This window comes from Corvus cornix, chromosome 11, assembly GCF_000738735.6.
Source record: "Corvus cornix cornix isolate S_Up_H32 chromosome 11, ASM73873v5, whole genome shotgun sequence".
Lineage (NCBI taxonomy): Eukaryota > Metazoa > Chordata > Aves > Passeriformes > Corvidae > Corvus > Corvus cornix.
In genome coordinates this window covers 3,863,465-3,881,123 of record NC_046341.1, presented here as the reverse complement: position 1 = coordinate 3,881,123, position 17,659 = coordinate 3,863,465, and the positions used below count along the sequence as shown (strand labels likewise).

At 39.6% G+C, this 17,659-nt stretch overlaps 1 protein-coding gene across 2 annotated transcripts in view; it reads left to right on the top strand.

Moving 5' to 3' along the window:
* CDH13 (cadherin 13) overlaps positions 1 to 17,659 on the top strand; it is a 447,757-nt gene that overhangs the window by 299,124 nt on the left and 130,974 nt on the right. For both annotated transcript variants that reach the window (XM_010403504.4, XM_019288275.2), the window contains exon 7: positions 11,591 to 11,769. In XM_010403504.4, the coding sequence (XP_010401806.1) occupies positions 11,591 to 11,769 (179 nt within the window). The remainder of the gene's footprint in view (positions 1 to 11,590; positions 11,770 to 17,659) is intronic.

Below are 17,659 nucleotides of genomic sequence, written 5' to 3'. Positions count from 1 at the left end.
CTCACATCCCTAGAAAGTAGGATTTCATACAAGTTACTGGGAAAACAAACAAATAAATCTCAAAACCACAAGGGCTTTGAAGTAAAATATTTCTCACTTGATTTTTTAACTGAAGTTTTGCATGGAAGAAACTCAAGCTCTCAGGGATTGTACCCTGAAGGTTGATATCATTTGGAATTTTCATTCTTCCATACACCTTGAACCAGGGCTCCACTCAAAAATATATAAGAACTGAGGCTGAGGGGAAGCTTTATGAATGTATTTGATAAATGATGTTTACAGATTACCTTTGAACTTTGTGGTATATTGCTATTGACATTTTCAACACTGGAAATTGTGAGGGCAAATGTCAACAGGGACCCCAAGGCAGGACCACCTGTGTCTGCTCCCACCTCCTGTGTGCCTTTCAATCTATTTCAAGCAGGGAAAGGGGTTGGGTGGAATGGACGTTCACCTGTGATGGCTCCACCCAGGGCATCCCTTACACAGGCCAGACCCATCTTCTCCCCAAGAGACAAGATTCCATTGAAGTCCTGAGTTGAAAACTTGAATTTTAAGTGTGTTCAGGCTGAGGGCTGTGGCAAAGTACTCAGTGGAAAAGTAGAAGTTTGAACATTTGAAATCTATTTCTGCCTCTCCTTTCTTGGGATGATTTGGCACTGACTGATGCTTGTTTTCTTTTTTCCTACGTAGGAATATGTGCATTTATAAAGTATAAATGTACTTGAGCAAGCCTGTGACTTAATGACACTATATTTGCACACAGCTCCACAAATCTTTATGATCTCTAAGTATCCAATTGCTGGCAGTGATATATCATGGCCTGTTCTGTGCTTAATTATTAATTTTACTTTAAGGAGTTTCATAGTCAATATTTAGATGGTTTATTACGTACAGAAGCTTTTCCATGCTCATATTTTCTTTGCAGGGACATAATGTAGCCCTTTCAGTGCTAAATCAATTACACACAGAGTTAAAATAACTTGATTTGTAGCTTAAGGTCCCTTCCCAACAAGATGCATTAATTCTGTGTGAGTAAAACCAGGGATATCATGGCCTGCTTTTAATCCTTGCAGGGCTTTGCAGGGGTCAGGTGCCAGTGGAGGCTGTAAAGTTGTAAAGTTGTGCAACACAAGGATCCTTTCAGCCCTAAGCAATCCTGAGATGGGGAGAGAAAGGGTTCTGGAGTCTGTGCTACCAGTACAAAAGTACAAGAGAATCATTTTATTCTAACCCTACTTTCCACACCTGTAGTAATGGGCAGAAGTAATAGGAGTGGAACACATCTTTTAAAAGCCCTGGAGTTTGATGTTTTCTCAGAGTTAGATTTCATCCAGAATGAACCACTTCCAAAGATGCTTTATCTCACCTTTCCCAAATTTTTACGTTAGAATGGGATGAACTGCATCCACAATTGCCAGTCCCTCTCCAGTGACTATTAAACACCTAAAAGAATGGATATCTGAGCCTAAAATGATTGAGTGAAATTAATCACACTTGCTGAGCTAAATGATTTAATTAATGAATAAATTCAAGAAAGAATCCTTACTGAAAATATATAGCACATACCCCAAAATATATTCTTGTTACAAATATGGATAGTTTTGAAACCTGTGATTTATACAAGGTGGTTTCAAAAGCCTGTTTTAAAATCACAGAGCGCACTCTTGCAGCATCTGAATCATTTATTCAATTCAGCCATCAGTGGCTTTAAAATACAATTTCACCAAAAAGATCATTCGAAGAAGGGCTGCAAAGATTTCTGCATGCAGATACCTCAATTTCAACATGGGGAAAAGGGCTGAAAACAATTCCATATTCTGTTATTCCAGGTTGCTTTCAGACAATGATCTCTACGGGCTTGACTGAAAGGCTGACCGATCTGAAGTGCTGGTTCCCAGAATAACTGAGGGTGTTTATCCTTCCTCCTCTGGACTCCTTTACAGTGGGAAGCTGTTGAACTTGGTTCAGGAGAATGCATGGGGGAAGAATGCATCCTTTTGGACATCTTTCCAAGACATGCTTTATAATCCTCTGTAAGGATTTGTTCCATGCTTACTTTGAGACCTTAAAATCAAATATTCCACTTCTGTTTGTGGTTTTAATAGGAATTACTGCATCTGTGATATGATTTACCCAGAAAAGTGCAATGGACTTAATGCAATTCTCTGTATGAAGAACGGGGAGTAGCTGCCCAGTTTATTTATTGGGTCCAGCAGTGAAGTCGATTATGAAATATTGATCAGGCAGGATGAATTTAAATAAGTTCAACAGGGTAGACACTACGAGATCAACCAAATAATTTGTCCAGGAGTTCAGCTGCAGAAGAGGGGAAAAGAAAAACAAAACTCACCTAAAAAGATCCTGTATTATGCTGAGAATGCTTATTCCTTGGATAAAAACTCTCAGATGTTTAATAGATCAAATGGCTGGGACTTGATGATGAAATCAATGCAAGGATGAAATAATACATCAGAATTAAGTGTGTGCTCTGGTTCCTGCAGAGGAAGATAGAAGCCATGTGAGATGATTTGCCTCCTCATTAGGACATCTGATTCTTCTTTCATTAGCACTACTTTTACAATATTGAAGCACCCTCGGCTTATATGGGTTAATTTTGGATTGATGTAGATACTGAGAGTCCCAGTGACAGATTCAGGGGTAACAGGGCTGGGAGTTTCAATTCTATTTCCACTTACTAATTTGAGATTAAAGCACAGCCACATCATATTAGTTAACAGGCAAAGAGTAGAGGTGAGAACTACCAAGGTGCAGTGACTGATGGAGTCTGTGGTGCTGTATAGTCATAATCCTACATTCATATGAAAAATTGGATATTTGTGTAAGTTGCTGGTAGCAAGAAGGGAAAGGGTCTAATGTAGAAGAAGCACCAAAAAAAAAAGGCACAGATCATCCTTTTGTTTTGTCCTTCATTTCACTCACATATATTGAAGTGAGAAATTAGGGAGGTAAAAAGTGAATAATGCAGTGTAATGCTGTGTATACCTAATACAGACCTTCAAGGTCAACGCTGTATTCCACAGCCTCACCTCAGATAAATCTTTGTTTTAGTGGCCCTGGGCTGAATTAGATCAACAGAAATTCTGGCCCACTGTCTCCAAAAGCATTTCCAATCAGGAAAGATTGGCCTTGCACTAAGAGGTCTTTTTAAAATGTAATATTATTACCTTTTAATCAGGAAGGATGCCAGTACCTTACTTGGACATAGAATAGTGCAAAGTGATTTCTGCGAAGCAATGACGTGTTTTTGATTGAAGCCCACTGAGACAGGGCAGTGTAATTGCTGCCTTCCTTATATTTGTAAGAAGTCAGTCAATTCCTTTACAAAAGTAGGTAATTTATGTAATGAGATCTTCCATCTGTGAGTGTGGCCCTGATCAAAAGATCATTGAAATCTGTGAAAATGTTCCCTTCTTAGAAAAATCTCTCCATTTTGTTCTAGAACTAGTCCTAATGCAGAATATACACACAGAGAGTGTAGCGTGGGATTTTTATTACTCAGTTCTCACTGGCTGCAATTTTTACTGTTTTTTAAAAGTAGTCACTTAGTGTCCATTAATTACACTGTTTTATTTTGAGCTTTTTTCCAATTTGGAATAATTTGGAATAATATTTGGAAAAATATTATTCCAATTTGGAATAATATTTTTCCCATTTTCATTATCAAACATTATTAGATTTTAATATGCTCCTGATTTAAAACACACTGCTGTTCCCTCCCTACCAGTGCCCCAAGTTTCCTTCCCAAAGGACACTGCTGCTTTGAAAGGGTTGTGGGATAAGATATACCTGGGCTATTTACCAAGAACTGGGAAACGTTGTTTGGTCTCCAAATTCAGTCTTTTGTGGCTTGATGGATGTGAGCTGTGTTCCCAGTGATCAGCAGTGTTTTCTTTAATAAGGGCTAAGAGAAGAGTCTGTTCTTGGTTTTGCTGCCATTCCTGTAAATACTCAGCATTCTAATTCTGCTTGACTGGCCTGGATGGAGACAAGGTGAAAGTGGCTTTGAAGTGAAAGATGGCCAGTTCTCTCCCAGAACTTCAGAATGCAAATAATTGTCAATCCTTTTTTACTAACCTAAGTGAAGTCCCTGAAACCTCTATTTTCTTTTCTACATTTATCTTGATTAAGAATGCCACCCTGCTTAGAGTCTGGGAGAAACTGGACATTAGCTCCTTTTTTGGGGAAGAAAGTTAAATGATTCACCTAATTTTGCCTGGTTTATTTTCTGTCATGAAGTTTAGGGGAAGCTTTCTACCACATTCAAGATGTAATTTCTCATGGGTATTTCTGGATACAAATTTACATCAGGCTTTATTTATTTGTATTACTTCAAAAATTGCTGTCTATTAGCAATGTGCATTGCTCTGGGCAGAACTATACCACCCAGATAAACAGGGAAGGGTAAAGAATGGGTAACTATTAAGGAAAAGGTAAAGAAAAGCTAAAAGAAAACATTTGGATTATAAAATAAAGATAAGTGCAGAATATATATTTTTAGTAAGCTCTCTGCTTGCCCTTGACTATAAAGTTTGCATCTGCATTTAAACAGCTTGTATACGCCTGAAATCAAATTTGAATGATTGCAGGCAATTCCAATTTTACATGGGAACTGGGAAAACAGCACGGTGCATCATGTGAGTTGTGAGCATCTCTGACAAAATGTTTCAGCTGTCAGGCAGCTCAGATCAAAGGGCCCAGTGACTGAGCAAGGCCCTTTGGGCAGGAGGTGTCGAGTTTTGGGCTTTTTACCTCTGATAGTTTTATAAAAGGGGAGGGAAGAGCTCAGCACTCTCCACTTCCCCTGGTGCAGTGGTGGCCCGGAGTTCAGCTGGAATTGACCAAACTCCTCTTGGGATCAGGGCTGCCTTTCTGCAGTGTTGGCCGAAGGCACTCGTGGTGATAAGTTGCACGGGGATTCTGGAAATTTCTCCATGTCAGCTTTTCAGCAAGGAACCCAAGATGCTTGTGTATCTTGTTGAGAATGGTCCTGCCTTGTTTTTACAGGGTTCCCTTAAATGATGCTTACATGTCTCATCTAGTCTCTGTTTGCTGTGATTTTTTTTGATTGATTTCTAGTGCTAGTCGAACTCCAGAGAGAATGTGGGCCCTTTGTGTTTTCTGAGTATGCCTGGGGCTGAATCTTGCTCTTTGTATGTTGAATAGATATTCTTTCACTCATAAATCACTGCTCTGTCATGTTCGCCTGCTGCGACATGTTCAATGCATATCATCATTTACATTAAACCATTTACTTCAAGAGAATGTGTTATATTGCTTTATGAATTATGTGATCTGACATATGAGATTGTGTTATGAATTGGCACTTAGAATATTGGAACAGTAGGATGTTTTATAGCTCATGGTTATGATCCAAGAAGTAATTCATGCCTTTTCTTAATAAACTTTGCTGGTCAAAAGGGAAACAGGCATAAGAGTGTGATGTTTTTACTTAGGAAGGATCGTGGTTAAGAAAAAATCTTTGATGATTTGCTTAAACCTGCAGCCTGTTCATATCTGGAGGAAGGATATTGGTTTTTTCAGCTGCATCTCCATTATCTTAAGTCCTCTTTTACTAAACTAGCAATTCCCAATCCATCTGGAGAGGCTGTAAATGAACAAGTGTGAAGAATTCCCCGTGTCTGAGCAAGGAAGGGTGGTTTGCTGAAGGAGGAACAGCCATAATGAGTAGAACTGGAGGAACTGTTGAGGGGAGGGCAGAGCTGGAGTAGGTCTATTTTTGTGATCCCTCTAAAAGACATCATCTTATCAATTCAGGGCACAAGCTTTTGGACAATACCAGATAGGAAATTAGACTTCGTTGATTTTACTCCTCATGCACATACCTGTTTCACGCTACCTGTAGTCTACAAGACAAAAGCCTTCATCTGTTTTTTTAAATATTTTTCTTTCTTTGTGTGTGAGAAGGTGCACAGGGTCGAAAATGTAGGTTAACTTGTTTGGGGATCATGAGTTTTGTCCAACACAATATGTAAAGGAGAGCTTAGTGTTCTGAAAGGATAAATGGCATTCTTCACAGTTTCTTGTATTTGCACAAAATAGAGCATAAATTTCAGTATGAATATGTTACCACAAAATGTCATAATCTGGTGTGTACAGACAATAAACACAATTTGGGACTCCTTGGTGGGGCTAACAACTTTCCATGTTTTCACCACACAATTTTACCCTAAAGAAGGAAACATCCACAGCACTGTAGACAAAATACAACACACCAAAGTAAGATCCATGTCACATAGCTCCAGCTAATGCAAATTCCCTTACTGACATTCCATATATCAATGTCTGGCCTGGAGCAGAGAATACCTGAAAGCTCTTCACGTTGTTCTCACGATGTGACAGTGGCTGCAGTGTGGCTGGGGACAGGACTGTGTATAAGTCATGTTCCAAACATCCCGGGAGTGAATAATTCATTCTGCCAAAAAAACTGTGCTGCTCATGGGAAAAAAGGTTAAATACCAGTACTGCAAAAGGTTGACCTGCCCATACATCTTCTCTGTTCTGTCATAACTTTCAGCTGGGAATGTCCCATTATTTCTTACTCAATTTATATGCTTCTGACTGCATTAGCTCTCTATAGATAGTAACAATTCTTGACAGTTCTTCATTTCTACTTAATATTATCAAAGTTGCTTTTGTGTACTGGGAGAAGTTTGTTTATTGTTCATTCCACAGTTCACCAGTTCATCTCTCGAGACCTGCTGGCTGCAATGCAGTGGCATTCCCAGAGTACTGCTCAGTGATGCCAGCTGATCTAGAGATCAGATCTAGAGTTTAAAAAGAACCTGCCAGACATCTAAATAGAAAATGTGGAGAAGCTTTACAGGGTAGAAAATTTTTAGCCTATACAAATATAAGACATGCTCAAAGCCTGAACTCAATAATTCTTACTAAATGTCTTTAATGAGCAATGCCTTCAAGTTTTCAATAACACACATAACAGCAATTCAAATGCCCCTGACTGGAACCATAACAGACCTTTCCTCTTATATTTGTTTTGCTCCCCTGGGGCTTTTTGTCTTAAAGTACAAAATGGCAATCAAACATGTAATTAGTTATGATGAGAATATACTCATTCGCTCCATTTTCTGAAAGTTGGGCTCTAGAGATATGGGTAACCCTCTCGATTTCTTCCTTCTTTATCTCATTTTTCACTCTTTGTTCTCCTTCTTGGGTTGAAATATCTGTACTTTTGGAAAATATACCGTTGTGCAACTGGTTGTTATCATGTACATAGACACAGCTAAATTTAAGGAGGAGGTGGAAACACAACTCTTCAGTGCAGTCATGTTAATTAAGAGAACAGGCCCTTCACTTTCTGTAACACATGCAGAAAACATTTAATGTACTGAACATAGAGTGGAGAACCACAGAAAGAGGAAAAATCACATGAGAAAACTCCATTGTGAAGTTTTTGAGCTCTGTAGCTCATAAAGTTAAGATTTCAGTCCTTAGCATGGTTAGTATTTTATTTTTGGTCCTAAAATTCAGTCTTAAGGCTGTAGGCTCGAGACACTTGTTCACATTTCATCAGGCTAGAGATAAGCCTGACTTCCACTCCTGTCCATCTCTTCCTTTAAACCCAGCAGCTGCATATAGTAAATAAATAAAAGTTTAGTAGTAATGTTCTCTTGGCATCTTGATGCAAAAAAAAGGAAGAAAAGGAAAGAAAAGAAAAAAAGAGTGAGAAAGGTTATTAAGAGGTTATTAACAAAATGCCAAAGAGCTTTTCACAAGAAACCATCTGTTCCTATCACTCCAAAACTGTGCATGTATTATGTTTTACTTCTTGGTGCCTAAGGGGAGATTTTTCCAATATTTTCAAATAAGCAACACATTGATAGCTGCAGCCTCTGGAGCAATGGCCCGGGAGTGGGATCTGTGTGTGACCAACGAGGAACCCTGGGAGGCTCTGACTGATCCTGGGAATTCTGAGTGATTCCGTCCAGAAATAAATAAATAAATAAATATTGACAAGTGAACCCTGAATATGGAGGCACACCAAGATACAACTGCACCTTTCCTGGGAGAGTTTCCTCCCTGGATGTCTGTGCGTCATCAGCACAATGAAGAAGTTGCTGATTTTGCAGACATTCCTTCCCCAGCCTGATAAGTTAATATACATTGTTTAACATGATAATGCAGCAAGCTGTTGTTTTGTGGTTTGAAAGCCAGCTGCATTTGATTGATGCCAGGAATGGAAGTATTTGTAAAATGACACTGAATTAGATGCAGTCAGTTTATGGGCCTGGGGAAATGAATCTTTTATGAAGAATAAAAGTTTATGATGAAGGAGAAATACTGAAGAAGTGTGCATCTTGAATGAAGCTCCTTTGGACTGGATGCATGCTGCAGAGCCTTTCAAAACTTTCCTTTGGGTCACTATATTTTTAAGAAAGAGATCTCTATATAAGTATTTTCTTTTGTGGTGATCCAATCCCAGTGAGTTGTGTTATCTCTCTGGACACCTCAATTAGGATAGGGAATGTCTTCCCTGGAAATGTAGCTATTGGGGTTCTCCAAAGGGTTCCAGGTGTATATTTTAGCTGCTGGATTAAATCCCTTGTGATTTTTGAGGCATCAGCCACAAATATGAAGCACATAGGGGTGTAGTTTTCTGTATGGGTTCCCAAACAAAAAGCCAGACACAACCTGCACTAATACATAACAACATCTAAATACAATCCCCACATTTTATGTGTGTTTTTACACGTAATGAGAAGTTGTGAGAATAGAATAACTTTAAAATTAAATTTAAATGCCACTTTGCTGGTAGCCAGAAACCAATACCTCAAAACTTTTGAGAGAAGAAGCACAGAAAAAAGATGGATCTAATTCTCTCTAGCTTTCCTCCTGGAGCTGGCATCTCTATCCAAAATGAATGTAAAATTCTGCTCATCTGAGTTGCTGGGATTCTTATCTGTGTGCACCAAAGGAATGATTGCAGGGAGCAAGATAATGTCAAGTGAGTTGAAAGGTTAAAAACTGCAGCTGGCAAATCAGAATCAGATTCAGGCATTGTGTTAAGCCAGTTCTGTGCCAGAGTAACGAGAGATTAGGGGATTTATATCAGATCTTAAAATTTACATGTGCCTTCCACTGTCTTATCATCAGAAATATTTCAGTAGGACAACTGTACAAATGGGATTTCTGCTTGAATATATATTGTAATAAGTTTCTAGATCTCTGCTGAACATCAACTCATCTAATAGATTAATAATAATAGCAACTGTGTATTCATTCAAAATGTTGTCTACTGTACTTGGGTATGGCATCTTATTAAAGTGCATTCTTCAGGAAACCATTGTGTACTGAAACCCATTTTATTTCACATGAACTTGGGCACTCTTTAACATCCCTTGAAGATTTGCCTTAGTCTTTATTTATTTCACTGAAACCTTGTGATTAGGAGACCCTTGTGAAACATGTTATCTAACACTAATATAAAAAAACCCTGAAAACTGTGATAAATTTAGAAAAAAAGCAGATTGTGCTGTATTTGTGAAAACAGGGTGAATCTTCATTCTTCAAAAAAGAAAGCAGCTCTTTTCTCTCTTCTGAATCAGCCTCACACAAAGTAGGTGAAAATATCAGGGCTGGGATCGTCTTGTAACACTGGAAAACATGGCATGGTATCCAGTGGTAAGCTTCTCTTTGAGCTGTCTGACCTTTAATCACTGGTGAATAAAACCAACATGCTGTCAGATCTCTGTTTTTCTTCTCAAGGGGGTAACTCTGCCTGAAGTAGCAATGAAACAAAACCTCTGAGAGCTTATATCCAAGGTCACTACAAGAAGAGGCAACACTCTGTACATTGAGAGGTACAACAAAAGGGGGGAAAAAAAAGAAGATATGTATCTAAACAAGCCAGTTGAGTTTGTTTAACAGTGAACAGACAGTTGTTATATCAGCCTATAAATGAAACTGGGTTTGTTTTTATTTTTACCACAATATTTCATTTTTATTTTATTTTTAAAATCCAAGACCTTCAGAAAGAAAATAAACTCATTGTGCATGAGTGCTACATATTTCTGTTATTGGGGCACTTGTAATATAATGTCTTAGGCCTTGTCTGTATTATAAGGTTTTAACCTCTTGTAGTCATTCTGCCACAGAAGCCTCTGTGAATACTGAAAACAGATCATATGGTCTTACAGATCAATTAAGAAAAGAAGAGAAATGTATTTAAAATGTGTTAATCATGATAGTTTAAAATAATACTGTCCCAGTCTGTGGGGAAAAGAAAGGGTTAGTTCCCACAGAGGAATTAATCTCTAACAGAGAATTGTGACTCACTCTGGCACTCTGATTCACACATGAGATAATGGTGTCAGTGCGAAGTTACTTCAATGGAAATTGTGCAGATCATGGAATCTGACAAATTGCTTCAGTTGGGATTTTTAGCCCAAAGACTGGACCCCGTCCTAGATTTCTTATTTTATAAAGTTTGCTATGTCTTGCAGTAATCTGTTACTTAACTTTGATTCACCATTGAAATTACTTTCTTGATTTGATCATGACTTTTTTGTTATTTGGTAGAATTTCATTCTGTCTTCAGCTCAATATTACCAGAAATATTTAATCTTGCTGTGACCATACATTATTTAGTTAGATTGCTTTTCAAACTAGTGCTTACATTTACAATTATAAATGAACAGATGAAGAAATCATTTTGGTCTAGGGGTGAGGATCTTACAGTTCAGCCCAGGTGTCTCATTACACCCTTTCTTTGTTTCTCAGTGTACTGTACAGAGCTGATAAAATGCCATGACAGAATCTTCAGGCTGTGCCAGCCTCTGGGCTGCCTGTCAGGGGAAAAGCCTTGATCCAGGGATGCAGGATGTGCTCCCCTTGCTAAGCACAGAACTGGCAGCAGCTCAGTCCTCTCTCTATTAACTGTGATAAAGAAGCAGAGTGAGGTTTTTCCCCTGCACAGCATTTAGGAATCTGTGCAGGCAAAAGCATTTCCCTTATTACACTCTGCAGCTGAACTGCGTGCTCAGGGAATTTCCTGTCAGAGAAACCTTCAGCACTGGAAGGACAGTGGGGCAAGAGAGATGGGGGGCTTATTGAGCTTGATTCAAAAAATCTGATAAATTTGTGCAAATTGAAACTAGAATACTGTAGGCTTTAATAATTACAAAATTTCTTATTGACAGAAATGACATCCAATCAATTTTTGAACTGCAATACTTTACAGTGCAAGTAGAGACCTTCCTGTTATTTCAGTATTGTTGTTTCCGTTGTAGCCATCTGTGGACTGAAGTGAAAGAGATACAGCTGTAGTTCATTTAGTGAAATGCAGTTAATATGGTTGGCTTCAAAGCAGAGAAGTAGAGGCAGGTTGTGTTAGAGCACACAAATCTTCTGTTGGCTGAGTAACCAGCAAAGATAATCTGAACACAAGTACAACCTAAAGATCAGGTGGAACTACTCAGTGGTGTTGATGAGATATTTACAGATTGGACCCACCTGGCTGTCCCAGGCAGAGGGAGCTCAGTCTGAGAGGTTTTTGCTCAGTGCCTGCTGTGTGTGCCCCTTTCCCCAGGAACCACCGTGATGCGCATGGCAGCGTTTGATGCCGACGACGCCAGCACGGACAACGCCCTCCTGCGCTACAACATCCTCAAACAGACCCCCACCAAACCTTCCCCAAACATGTTCTACATCGACCCAGAGAAGGGAGATATTGTCACAGTGGTGTCCCCTGCGCTGCTGGACCGGGAGGTGAGTGAGCACTTCCCTATCTCCAGTCTCACATTTTGATGGTTGTGTCCCTAATCTTCTTGTGGGGTGTGAGATGAGGTTCTGAGTGTTGTTGTGTGGGATTTGGCTCGGTTTAGAGGAGTCTTTTTAGAGTTTTGTTTATTGTTTACTTGGACCTAAGAAGTTCTAAACTCTGATCGCTGTTTATAAATCTAGTAGTTCGTAATTTCTGCTCAAGACATTTTGTGTTCGGTGATGAGAGAGAAGCACTCAGGATTAAGTGGAATTCAACTTAGAGTTACTAACTGACACCCAAAGCTAATTGTACATATGGCTCACTCTGAGGTTATTAGTTTAGTGCTCTATATCCTTTCCTAGAATATCTTTATGAGTGGATTTAATGAACTAATTAACTTGGTACCCCATAGCTAAAAAAAAAAGGGTAGGAAAGGAACAGGTAATCTACAGGTGGCTTTAAGGTGAATTACCTTAGTGCCAAAATCTATGCTTATAACAGATCATTAACATTATGAGAACATAAATAGATAGCACAGAAATCCTAGGTATGATCATTTTATGTTCAGAAGATAATAAAGTGGAGCCAATCTGCTAATCCAAAGGTTTAGATACCAGAATGTATAAGATCTTGGCACCAAAAAGAGTTACTCTATAAATCACCATTTCCTTTGATGAAGTAGCCCTGGGTGCTCTTAGATTCCTGGAGACATCCAAATTCTTTTCTTGTAGGATGTTTCGGACATGTGCTGAGCACTGAGCTTGTCTTCTAAGCTGATTACATTCAGGACTGTCCAATGTTCTCAATATTCAGCACATTATTTTTTGTTTTAACCAGATGAAAATGCTGCCCATACCACTTCCCTTTCTACGTGGGTAGGTTTTTCTACAGGCTTTTCCAACAGTAAACATTTCATGGGTAAACCAGGCACAGATTCCAGACACACTGTGCAGTATAACTAAGGGTAAAACAAGGGTCTGGGCCTGTAGGTCTGTGTTTTTAAGTTCAGAGAGATTCTAATCTTTTCGTATTTGGGTGGTTGGCCGCAGAATGGTGCCCAGGTTAAGGTTTATACAATCACTACCTTTTCTCCCCTCAAGTTTCCCTTTTAAATTCGTTGTTTCAGTTCAAAATCTTTTTACTATTTTCTAAAGACAGTCTTAGGTATTTTTATTCCTCATAGATAACCATTCCCCAGATTAAACCAATTTACTCAAAATTAGAAAATCAATGGAAGGGAATGAATATGGCTGCTTTTCCCAGTGCCTTCCAAAGGTCACTGGTGATTCATGAAATAATGATGCTGTCTCCATGCAAGAAACCTGCCCTCAGTTGAATGGGTGTTATGGGTGGGTAGTATATCCTGAAAGCAGGATCTGAATTTCTCATGATTTTTAATAATAATCATTCAATACCTTTACTTTGAAGGTGACATGACAAGCTGTGGTCTTGTTGAAACTCCAGAGTAATTGCTGTTGTTGTCGTTCCAAATCTGAGTGCTATACAAGTGTAGAAGTGTACAATTTTAACACTAATACTAAGGATTATCTGCAGTTACAATCCAGTCTTGTCTTGTTTTGTCAGAGGAAAGGCTTGGGGAAAAGGATGTTTTCTATTTTTTCACAAGATTCTCTGTGCAGTCTGTCATCTTTGGGGGTTCAGCTTCTTCTCCCCCTTCCTGTTTATATGTCTTGAGTAGAAACTGGTGGTCAGACCTCCTTTTTCAGATCTGTGGAGTTGCCATTCATGATTAGAGATGTACAACTTCTATTTTTAACCATAATTGCAGCTTTTAGAGACAAGCAGCCTAATGATTTTATTCTGAAAAAAATCTGGCTACCAACTTAATCTCAATGTTATATAAATAACTCTTATGTATTTCTGTGTAACTCGTGAAATTGAGTTATTGTAAAAAATTGCCTGTCTGAGGTGGGGACAGAGGGGAGTAAAACATGGAGGAGGAAATGTCTGAGTAGTTTAGGAGGAAGAAATGTCTGACTGGATTCCTGCTTGGGATATAAGGTGTCTACACATCACCAGGCTTGAATAAGTGGCATTCTGGAACAGTGCAGGGCTGGAGGGAGTACCCTGTGCCATTCCTCTGCAGGATAGCAGCTGTTATTAATGCCTTATTTTTGGGAACCTGTGTAAATCTTAAATGTTTTGGCTCCTTGTAACAATCTTGCATGAAATGTGTTGTAGAAACACGGGAGGAAGAAGTGTTCCTTCCCCTGAAAGCCTTGCTAGAAGGTGTGAAACACCAGAGGGGACAACTGGGGATTGAGGACAAAATCCTCACAAAGGAGAATTTGTGAACAGGAGACAGGAATGGTTCTCTCTCCGCAGTTCTTATCTTGCTTTTCTTGGCCTCTCAGTGGATAATGTGCTGTAGTAGACACACATAGGAAGCAGCAAACCTTTCCATCATGTTTTCCACTGCGTGGCAAAGGGAATGCATGGTGAGCTGATCCTGTTTGAGGACTGGGATTTGAGTCAGCAGCATTTGCAGCTGTAGCTCATGAAGATACACACAGTCTTTGTATGTGGGGTGAGAGGAAAGGGAGGTTGTGCAGGGGAATTCCACAGTCCAGACACTGCAAAAGCTGGTCCTGGTGAATCTGATTATTCAGGATTTCCAGTTCAAACCAGCAGCTTCTCCTAGGTTTTCCTTAAACCTTTAATTGGGTCAACTGCCTGTGATTGTAGGTGTGCTCTTTAAAGCTGTAGTAGCCCTAGACACCAATCAAGAAGCTGAACTAAAGTAAAAATTTCTCTAGGACGGACATGGAGAAAAATGTATTTCATTATCAATGTGTATATGCACCCGAGGTTTATATGAACTCTTCCAAAGCATCTTAAAACACTGATTAAAATTACTCCTATTTTCCAACTCTGTAAGATTTACTGCTGCTTGGTCCTTGATGCTTTTGGGAAACTCTCCATTGCATTTAAGACAAATTAGCAGAATATAAATTGTGTGAGGGATGGTTTTGTGGTTTGTTTTGTTTTTTTTTTTCATTTTAAGTATGATTTATTTCACGTTTGTGCATCAGAGGGAACAGGAGACTGGAGGTTTTGTCCAGTGGGAGACACTGAGATGTGGAGATACAAAACACCTGGCAGGTTTTGCATGTACTGGATAGTCCATATTGTTTCTCTATGCTTCAGCATGTTCAGAAAAGGAGCTATGGCCTAGTCTAGAAATTCTTGTTCCAGGGCAAAGAATCAAAATACAGGTATTTACAACGAAGTAAAATAAAGTTTGGGCACCTAGACAGCTCAGATTTTAAATCCAATTATATAGGTGGGAGATTCTTAGTTTGCATGAGTAAACATCTATGTTAATAACTTTAAAAGATGAAAATGAAAGAATATTTTTATTTCTAAAGTGTTATCAGGAAAAAAAGTTATTTCTAAGTAGACACTTTTAAAACAAAACAAAATTTAAAAGAATAAAGGAAAGAATTAACTTTTTTCCAGTCAAATCCAACTGTGCATCTTGACTATGCAGGATCAGATCAAAGTGAAGAGAATTTTTTAAAAAGTCCTACAATTCTTCAAAATTTCTTTTTCTGTGACTCCCATTTACTAAGTCTGTTGCTAAATGGGGAGTTTGGAGATGGCAGTGCTCCCTGTTAGGAATTGCCTGGGTGTTTGATGGTGCAGTGATGGGAGATGGAGTTGCTTTGGAGCTATTTCTGTAATGGAGTATCACCTACAAAAAGTCCTCCTGTCCTGTCTGCACAAAAAGGGTGTGCAGGACCCCCCCAGGCTCCATCCAGCAGGATGCTGAGGGAATGCTTCCTGCCTCCAAGGAAACAGCACAGTGTGGGATCTGCGTTTATGCACCAGCAGATTTTTATTTTATAAATTTTTTAGATTCAGAATTGTTTCCAAAAGTGCATGGTCCTGGGGCTTTAAAGCAAAACTCAGGTAATTTCTCAAAAAACATCCATTTTCATTTTCAGAAGGCGGGTAAGGACACATTTTTGAAGATTAATGTGGGGTTTTTTTTGGTTTTTTTTCTTGTGGGAGTTAGGCATCCTTGAATGTGTCAGTAATAAAGATTGAAGAGTGTTAGGGGGCAAATTATACCTCCAGGTATCCGTTGGAGAACACATTTTGATTCATAAATTCAGAGGAGAAGGATGCCCTCCATCAAAGTATATGGTCTAAATGACACAAAATAGAGCACAACAGGGAAAGAGAGTAAAAAAGCAAGAAAAAACAGGGGGAGGGGAAGAAGCTGGAAGGAAACCTTGAGGAAATGTTCTAAATTTAGGGATGGAGACTCCGGTACAAAGTGACACTTCCCTGCAGTGAGAGAAAAATAATTCTCCTCATGTTCATAAGTGAAGAAAACGCTCGTGGTCTTGTAGAATCAACTCTCAGATGTCCTTTATGGGTCAGGAATTGGGTTTTCTACATGGCCACAATGCTGTTTTGCCAGTGTTACAGACCCCTCTGCTCTACAGGAAAGTAACTGTGATTTGAATACATTTTATGACTAAAGTACTAAAAGAAAGCTGTCACTGCAGTTGCTTAAGTGAAATATTTACTTCTCACAGTTTTAGAAGTAACCTGCTTTGGCTTTTGATAGGAACTGCTGTGCTTAATTTGAGTTGAAGTTAACAAATGGTATGAGCTATCTGCTGCACGCTGACATGTGTGCTGCCACATGTGTTCTTAAACAGCTCAAGGAAACCAGTTTGAGAGTTCTGTGGTTGGGAGAGACCCTGGGCTAGACTGAGGTGAGCAAAATGTGTGTTCTGCAGTGGGGCTGACACTGAGGTGCTTCCACAAGCTCAGGAAGCAGCTGCTGTGTTCTGTGACCATTTGAAGCAATCTTGGTGCATCAATCTGCCATGTTTGAAGCATATTTATTTTTTCCTCTCTTTATGACTTGTGAAAATGGAGATGAAAGCCTTTTGCAATAAACTCTGGGAAACCTGGAGTTACATCAGCCCACTGTGATCATGTTTGTGTGAACTGCCCACAATAACAAAGATGATTTGGGTTCTGGAGCCTCTCCCTGATGAGGAGCAGCTGCGGGAGCTGGGCCTGATCAGTCTGGAGAAGGGAAGGCTGAGAGGGGATCCCATCAATCCATACAAATATTTCCAAGGTGGGTGCCAAGAGAATGGTCCCAGACTCTTTTTGGTAGTATTCATCTGCAGGACAAGAAGCAATGGCCATAAACTAAAACACAAACAGCTCCACCTCAACATGAGGAAGAGCTTTCCCTGCAGGGAGCAGAGCACTGGAACAGCTCCTCAGGAAGGGCTTTGAGTCTCCTCTGGAGACATCCCAACCCCACCTGGACACATTGCTTGTTGAATGGAACAACATTCCTGCCTTGGCAGGGGGTTGGACTGGGTGATAGCCACAGGTCCTGACCCTATTTTGTGACTCTGCAGCAGTTGGCTGAACCTCCCTCTTAACCAAAGGTACCACAGCACAGCAAAAAGCAGCGTACCCCACGCAGCAGGTGCCACAGCTGGCTGGGGGTGATGCATGGCTGCACACGGGGGGACAATTCTTCAAGTCAGCAGCAGCCCACTGATACACATTCAGCAGCACGCTGCTGGCGTGGAGCAGGGGCAGAAATGATCTGTACAGCATGAGCAGCTCTGCTGTGATGAGGAAATCGTGTTAAAAGGGCTGGACTTCTCTGAGGGGTTAGCAGTGGAAAATGGAAAAATCTTGTCCACTTCTGTATATGGACACCACAGTTTTTATTAATTTTTTCCGTTTTGGAGATAGGTGTCTTAAGCAGTCAATATACTTATTACCTACTCGATCTAAATGCAAATTTTGAACCAACAGTGCACTCTCATTTTTAATGAAAAGATATTAATCTTTTCAGAAAATGTATTCCACATTTGATCTTCATAT